Genomic DNA, 8,210 nt, shown 5'->3' with positions numbered 1-8,210 from the left:
AACTGAAGCACAGGGTGCCTGTTCACTGTCATTGTGCTGCACTAATGCCCTGACTGCAGGATTTCAGTTGTCAGAATCCTTCCAAAGCACTGCTCTGTTTCCTAGCCCCATCCAGCTGCCTTCCAAACCTCTCTCTGGACTCGTGCAGCAGCAGGACAGACTGTGCTGTGCAGAGCCTGTATTTCCTGCTGGTATTCACAGGAGAAAGGTGTTTAAAAAAAGACTGCATGTGGCACTCAATGCCTTGGTTTAGTTCAGGTGTTGGGGCTTGGGTTGACTCGATCTTTAAGGTCTCTTCCAACCTGGCAATTCTGTGATTCTGTGAAAACTGCAGCAAGCTCCATGCTTGGAGTGTGTCAGGCCAGGAAGCCGGGCTGGGAGGACCCTGAGGGAAACAAAGGGTGCCCGGGGGCTGCCTCAGGCACAAGTGCTGCTACTGCCCCACTGTCCCCTGTAAATGACCCAAAGATAACCTGGGACACCCTGCCTGAACTCCCGCTGGCATCTGTCAGCTCCTAAAGCAGCAGTGAATGAACAGAACTCTGGAGCAGCTGAGCAAAAAGCCCCCAGCAAACAAAACGCTGCTTTCAAATGGCTCTTTGGAAAGAACACACACATGTATATGGCTCCCGCTGGTTTTATTTGAATTAAATATAAAACTGTATCCCCCACATTACATTGATTCATCTCAACCAGTCTCAGCAAGAGGCAGGTGAGCCCTCCCACCACCCCTGAAATTCAGACACCAGTCTGTGGGCCCGGGGAAAAGTTGTATCTGCATCATTCCCTTGTGGAAACAAACTCCACAGCCAGGCCAGCAGGACTGAGCTCCTCTTTAACCCTTCTGCTCCCACTGCCTGAGCAGCACCCACAGCTCTGCTCTGAGCTGCTGGACACACATCCTGACAGTAGGAATCCCCCAATGTGTTCTTGCCCAGGGAACACTGGCACAGCTTAAGTCTGAGCACAGCGCTCTGCTCTAACGAGGTTGGCTGAGCAGTCCTGCCTTGGCTGCCAGAGCCTCATTCTGCTGGATGTGGTACTCCTGGAATCTCATGGAGATCCTCTGGGTCATCTTTAGATACTTCTGCAGGCAGTTTTCTGAGCAAGTTACCTAGAGCAAGAGGGAAAACACGGTCTTCAAACAGTGAGTCAAACACATCCCCAACCAGGACCCAAAATACCACCACAGACAGGGATAAACGGGTGAGTACATCTCATATTGTCAAGATAAGGGCAGTAGAAAATGCAAAGTTGAGTTTTTCTGGTATGCCTGAAACATTTACTAATATTAATTCTCAAAATAAAGTCTCCATGGAAAACGCCATGGACCTGGCAGATAGCATCCTTCTGTCCATGGGCTCCTCTTGTGGAACTGAACTACGTATTTTGAAATTAATAATAAAACTATTAAATTAGTAAGTTTTGTTTTAATTCTGTTCACAAACACATACTGGCTTTGACAGCCAAATACGATCTGCCCTCTGCTAAGTCAGTTTAACCCTTTTTTACTCTTGTTTCCATTGGCTCTATCAGCCTTCTGGTACCTGCCTTGCCACCAGAGAACATCAGGCAGCTGGACTGGCACTTAAATAAAGAAATAAACACCAGAGCCTATTCCATCCACAGTATTTTTCAGTCCTCAGCCTGGCACCAGCTACAGCCAAACCTGCTGAGCAGGAGCAGAGTCTCCCTAGGAAACAACTTCTGGAAGTGCCCCAAGCCTCGCTGCCAGAGGGAGCGGCGTGTGCGACACGCTGCTGCAGAGTCCAGACTTGCACTGGGACTTGGGCGAGGAAGGAGCTCAGAAGTTGGGTTTTTTCAAGTGCAGGATCCCAAAGGGGATGTGTGGAGATTTTAATCTCAACTATTTAATAAGGAACTACAACTCTCAAGAGAAACATGGGAATTTCCATAGCAGTGTCCTTCTAGACAAGTGTCCTGTTTCCAGAGACAGGTGCTCTGCAGGAAATCCCATAATGGGCAATATGGGCAGAACTTCCCATAAGAAAGTTTCTTCCTAATTCCACTGTTAACAGAAAAAAGGCAGATCCCAATCAGAAAATGGTTTGGCTTGGGATGACTTTAAATATTATCTCATTCCAACCCCCTGCCACGGCAGGGACACCTCCCCTAGTCCAGGTTGCTCCAAGAATCTAAGAATATTTTTTGGACCCAAGTAATCTTTAATCCAGAATAATTATGACCTGTAATAGAATTCCACTAAAGCAGACACAGAGAAGATTAGGGAAAGAAGAACTCTGTCTTGGGAAGCTAAGAGAGCTCTGTTCAGGGCAGTGGACCCAAAGCGGAAAGAAGACACGAGTTTTGCCTGCAGTGAGGAGCTGAACTCCAAGGAGGCAGAAAAGGCTCAAAAACAATGGTTAATTTAAAATTTTAGGCAGAGTTAAGCACAGGTTATTAGATTTTTAACCAACAAAATGATTAGGCTCTGGAACAGCCTCTCAACGGGTGAGGAGAAGCAAAACCATGCAACTACTCTTATGGAGAACTTAATCTTTCTGCAGATGACGACGTGAGGGAGCTCCCTGCAGTGCAGGAAAGTGGATTTAAAGCCAGAGCTGTGTTCCCACAAAGCAGGACCGTGGGTAGGTAAACAAATATTTCAGCAGGATTCCTCAAAGAATGAGATGGAGGCTGTAGGTGGGCAGCTTCCATGTCCACGGAGTTACCATCCGTGAGAAGTTAAAGCATAAGAACCTCCACTGACAGCTCAGGGAATGAAACACATGGAATTGCAAGGAGCAGCCAATATTCAGTGGGGACTGGGCAGATTCTGTGTGTGACAACCACTTCTAGAATGGTTTTGGTGGAAGGAACCCTAAAGAGCATCCACTTCCACCTCCTGCCATGGGCAGGGACACATTCCACTGTCCCAGGCTGCTCCGAGCCCTGTCCAAGCTGGTCTGGGATGGGACACTCACTTGGAAGCACCATGCCAGACACCCACACTCCACTGAAGGCTGCTGCCTGGCTTTGGATCTTAATTTACAGATCAAAACTCTCTAAGTTGCTTCTGAAATTGGAATGCTGCACAGCAATTCTACCAAAGGATCATTAGAAGCCATCACCTACCTCTTCTGGTTTCACATCTCTGCTAGTGAAATCCTTTATGCAATCCACAAAGCAGTTTTCTGTAAGTTTATTGTATGTGCCAAGAAACTCCTTGAACTGTAAATAAAAATTGGACAATGGATATTAGGGAAAAAAACCCTGTGTTTATTTTTCTTACATAGAGCTGCATGGTATAAGAAAAAGTGAAGGACAAGTCACTAGAAAAATTTACTCTCAGTCAGAAGATTTCAGCACCAAAAGCTGCTCATACACAAAACATGCTGTTTGTCAATGGTCACCTGCTGAACTTTTAGTTGTGTTAACTCAGATAACTCAGAGTTCTTGTCCTTCCCTATGCACTACACCTTCCACTCCCTGTGACAGAGCAGCACAAGACTTTCAAAGCCACCCCTCCCAAATGCAGCATCTCACCTGCTTGATCTGATCAGCCTCTGATATTTGTCCAGCCATGTTCCACCACCTGTGACTCAGTCACCTAAAGGTGAAAATAAAAGTGGAGTTTTAAATAAAAAACATAAATATGAACTGCAACATTTTACATCAGAATGGAATATTGTGCATCCTTAAAGTGTCTTTAAATGCAACTTTGCTAGCAAACTTCTAAGCCATTCACTCAAAGGGAAGTTACCTGTTGGGAATGTATTCAGTTAAAAAACCATCCAAGATAATTCCCAGTATGAAACCTCACCAGAGCCACCTGCTAACTGCTGTCCTTTAAAGACTTTTAGGGCATTTCACACAGCTGAAGTGGCTTACAGAATACCTTATTTATTTTTATAAGTGCTGTCAAACTTACTGAATAAGCTAGGGCAGGAGCTGGGGAAGAAGCAAAGTTGTAACACTTTCTAGCTTAGAGTTTCCGTGACTTCAGATGTGATTTGTAAAAAGTAAGGAAAAAAGGCAAATATAAACTGGCAGTCACTGAACAGATGCAGCACGAGGTGCAGGGCCTGCTTTCTGTGTAGCTGTATCAAACACCCCAACTACAGCAAATGTTGTGGTTATTGTAGTGAATTAAATGCAAGAAAAACACAGAACAATGAAAATGGAATGAAACAGACAAAGAAAAAGGGAAGAAGTTAACAGCCATGGATCTAAGAATTTAAACAAGCATCCTCAAGGAAGACTCACATTCCTAATCCAACACACTGAACAAGTTAAGGCTTGAAACCATCTCTGCAGGTTTCCTAGAAGACTGAAGCCTAGTCTCCTTTTCCCTTAATTTCCATGTTATCTAAGACCTGTTATCACAGATGACAATGCAAACTAATATCACGTGTTGGCAGGAACAAGCTCCTTAGATTAATTCCACTTGTGGAAGAAAAATGAGCACTGAAGGGCAATCACTTTGGGAAGAAAATTCTTTTAGTCCTTTAGCAAGGGCTACTTACAATTAATCTTTTATTATGCTTTGCCAAGTTTTGGGCAAGACATTCATGTTTTAGAGAGCTCTAGCAATTGCAGTCTCTCAGCAGGGGGAAGGGAAGGGTTACACAAGCTGCCTGAACATGAACAAAGAGACAGCAACAATTATTTCTACAACAAAAAGAAAATGAAGCAACTAAAAATAGCATCAGGGAGCTGTCAGAAGAGTGAACCGTCCCTACAGCCCCTCCTAGCAGCACAGGGATGTGACATCTGCCTCCTGACACCACACTTTATCCCTGCACAGGGAGCCAGTTCAGAGACTGGAGGCCAAGGGCACAGATGATTCTGGCATGTAGGATACAAGAATTCCTCATGGGCAGGCAGGTCACACATGTTATTCCGAAGGAGAGCCTGCAGGATATGGTGGTAACGGGGAACCAGGTTTTATTCAGATGGTCACAGAATCACAGACTGGTTTGGGATGGAAGGGACCTTCAAGATCATCTCATTCCACCCTCCTGCCAGGGCAGGGACACCTTCCACTATCCCAGGCTGCTCCAAGCCCCATCCAGCCTGGCCTGGAACACTGGCAGGATGGGTACCCACAGCATCTCTGGGAACCCTGTGCCAGGGCCTCAGCCAAGAACTTTCCAGTATCTAACCCTGCCCTTGGCAGTGCAAAGCCACCACCCCTTGTCCTGTCACCCCATGTCCTTGTCCAAAGCCACCACCCCTTGTCCTGTCACCCCACGCCCTCGTCCAAAGCCACCACCCCTTGTCCTGTCACCCCATGCCCTCGTCCAAAGCCCCCTCCAGCCTCTCTACCCTAAACCCCTAATCTGTTTCAGAGAATGGACATGCCCATCACCTGGAGTAACCTGTGAGAAGTGATGGCAACTCCACTCTCTCATTGCTCAGGCTGTGAGAAAACAAGACCAGTGACATTTCTCCCAGGGCAAGTATGTAGATAATTAAACAGAAACTGCAAGGAGCACTCCTGTCCTCTGCCAAAGGCAGGAAGCTCAAAGTTTCAACTGTCGGTGCCATTTTCCCACAGTCAGCGTTGCTTCATGATCTGTGTTTGTAGCAAACCTGATCCCTGTCTTTCTGTGACTGATTTGGCAAGATTGAAACTGTAGTTTCACAGAGCTTCGACACCTGGGGAAGGCTCTGATTCACATCAGCACAACCTGATCTGAAGTGCCTGAAGCTCTTGTCCCCGTGCAGGTATTTCACACATTCCACACGGGAATCACACGGCTCTGCTGCACCTTCAGCTATAAATCAGCCTTATATCTAGATACTGAATATTCCCAGGAATGTGCAAATCTGCTTTGTTCTGAAGTCTGCTAAATGTATTCTTTCAAGATTTCCTGCTGCTTCTCCCCTTTCCCTCCAACTCTGAAAAAAGCTTTTAAAGGGTGATGAAAAAGTGCTCAGCACCTCAGCCAACCCAGCCCAGAACTTCCTGCAGAGCTGTTCACACCACTCCTGCACGGCTCAGGTTTAATCCTACAGAGCCTGGAGGACTTTCCCGTGGGCTAAACACGATTTAAAAATCCAGCACTGCCCCTCTAAGCAAGGATATTCACATTGCAGGAAGCAGAGGTCTCAGAATAAACCTCTGCTGTAAGGGACACACAGTCTGGGTGTGCTGGGTCACCAGAAAGGAGCAAGACTGGGAAATCTCTCTTCTTGGAAGGCCCTGGGGCTCTTCCAAATATGTATTTCACCAAGAGGAGTCCCTCTGATAAAATAAACAATCCCTGTGTTTGGGATTTTTCCCCCCATCTTTTTGAGAAGAGCTGCATTTTTCTGGGAAGAAGAGTGATGGAGAAACACTACAAATCTCTCACTCTTGTAATCCCCACTATCCATCTGAATCAGCTGTAACTACCACCTACTCCATAAAAGGAAAGCTGAAATGTCTCTTTAAACCTTTGCTTCCAGCTGCACACAGAGAACACCATGCAAGTGTTTCTGAAAAGGAAAAAGAAGGGTAAAAGCACCAAGTCAAAGAAATGTCTCAAAGAGTAAAAATCTTGAGTCAAAGAATTGTGTTAAGGTAAACTCCCTACAGCTTGTAGAGAAAGTTCTTTTATCATGGGGGATTACTAGGATACAACTGGATTGCCATCAGATTGAAAAGACACCCAAACAAATCGATTTTTAAGAGGCCAGAGGCATTTAAGACAGTGAGAAGGACAGGGTGAGACAAGAGGGGCTAGTCAGGAGCTGGATAACCAGCTGTAGCTGGCGCTCAGCTTGTTACCATTCAGTGTCTCCTGCATTTGGCCTGGACCCTGCTCGGAAGGAGAAGGATCAGAGGCAGAAACCGAGCGCCAAAGGTGAGTGAGAGGGTCAGCCTGACCTCAGGCACCAGGACAGCCTCACGTGTGGGCATCAGGCCTGAGCGAAAATACACATTTTCCCACCAGCACTCTCCTATTTATGTGAGATCACACCTGCCTGACGCTTCTCACCCGATAAAACCAAAACCTGAGGATAACGCGTCGTGTTTTTTTGTTGTTTTTTTTTTTTTTTTTTTGGGGGGGGTACTTTTCCTTCTACTCCATCCTCCAGCTCTCCCTTCCAAGGGCACAGAGAGTTCCTCTCCCTTTGCAATCACCCGCTCAGCCAAGTCCCGGCCCAACACCGAGCACAGAGCGGGGATTTCCCCATGGAGGGCTCTCGGGAGCGCTCCCGGTGTCGCTCCGGGGCCCTCACGGGGTGGCTCCGGGGCCCTCACGGGGAGGCTCCGGGGCCCTCACGGGGAGGCTCCGGGGCCCTCACGGGGTGGCTCCGGGGCCCTCACGGGGAGGCTCCGGGGCCCTCACGGGGAGGCTCCGGGGCCCTCACGGGGAGGCTCCGGGGCCCTCACGGGGAGGCTCCGGGGCCCTCACGGGGAGGCTCCGGGGCCCTCACGGGGAGGCTCCGGGGCCCTCACGGGGAGGCTCCGGGGCCCTCACGGGGAGGCTCCGGGGCCATGGGAACGCTCCCGGTCCCTCCCGGGCCATGGGAACGCTCCCGGTCCCTCCCGGGCCATGGGAACACTCCCGGTCCCTCGGGAACACTCCCGGTCCCTCCCGCGCCATGGGAACACTCCCGGTCTCTCCCGGGCCATGGGAACGCTCCCGGTCCCTCCCGGGCTCTCCCGGGCCATGGGAGCACTCCCGGTCCCTCCCGGGCCATGGGAACGCTCCCGGTCCCTCAGGGAGGCTCCCGGTCTCTCCCGGTCTCTCCCGGGCCATGGGAACGCTCCCGGTCCCTCAGGGAGGCTCCCGGTCTCTCCCGGTCTCTCCCGGGCCATGGGAACGCTCCCGGTCCCTCAGGGAGGCTCCCGGTCTCTCCCGGTCTCTCCCGGGCCATGGGAACGCTCCCGGTCCCTCAGGCCCGCTCCCGGTCCCTCACGAGCGCGCGCCCGTTCCCGCGCCCGCTCCCTCGCGCGCACTCACCGCCCGCGCACCGGCCCCGCAGATTCGTCCGGGGAGGGCCCGGCCCGTCCCGCTCCCGCAGATTCGCCACGGGCCGGGCCCCGCAGATCCCCCACGGACCGGCGAATCGGCCGCCCGCGGAGCCGCCGCCCGATTTACCCTCCCCGGTCCGCGCGTTTCCCGCCGGACGCTGTGGAAGGGAGGACCCTCCGCGCATTTCCCGCCGGACGCCGGTTAAGGAGACGCCGTGGCCATGGTACCGCACGCTTCCGGTGTCACCGACCGGACCGGGATAGCGGGAACGGGGCTGGG

General features: G+C 50.3%; 2 protein-coding genes across 7 annotated transcripts in view; one reads left to right on the top strand and one right to left on the bottom strand.

Moving 5' to 3' along the window:
• Positions 1-621: 621 nt before the first annotated feature.
• TIMM9 (translocase of inner mitochondrial membrane 9) lies at positions 622-8,115 on the bottom strand. Of its 4 annotated transcripts, none has more exons than XM_030273066.4 (4): positions 6,369-6,434; positions 3,508-3,571; positions 3,097-3,192; positions 622-1,114 (listed from the first exon to the last, which is right to left on the bottom strand). In XM_030273066.4, exons 2-4 carry the CDS (start codon positions 3,544-3,546, stop codon positions 980-982), a joined length of 270 nt encoding a protein of 89 aa, XP_030128926.1. In that variant the 5' UTR covers positions 3,547-3,571; positions 6,369-6,434; the 3' UTR covers positions 622-979.
• KIAA0586 (KIAA0586 ortholog) overlaps positions 8,018-8,210 on the top strand; it is a 69,226-nt gene continuing 69,033 nt past the window's right edge. For 2 of the 3 annotated variants that reach the window (XM_030275196.4, XM_041716350.2), the window contains exon 1: positions 8,020-8,154. Coding sequence is in view for 1 of the 3 variants with exons in the window: in XM_072930536.1 (XP_072786637.1) it covers positions 8,152-8,154 (3 nt within the window). In the remaining 2 variants the exon portion in view is untranslated. Of the gene's footprint in view, positions 8,155-8,210 lie in introns of all 3 variants that reach the window. The other variant, XM_072930536.1, reaches the window with a different exon arrangement.

The sequence above is a fragment of the Taeniopygia guttata genome, chromosome 5 (assembly GCF_048771995.1).
Source record: "Taeniopygia guttata chromosome 5, bTaeGut7.mat, whole genome shotgun sequence".
In the NCBI taxonomy this organism is placed as follows: Eukaryota; Metazoa; Chordata; class Aves; order Passeriformes; family Estrildidae; genus Taeniopygia; species Taeniopygia guttata.
This window is presented reverse-complemented; position numbering and strand designations above follow the sequence as displayed.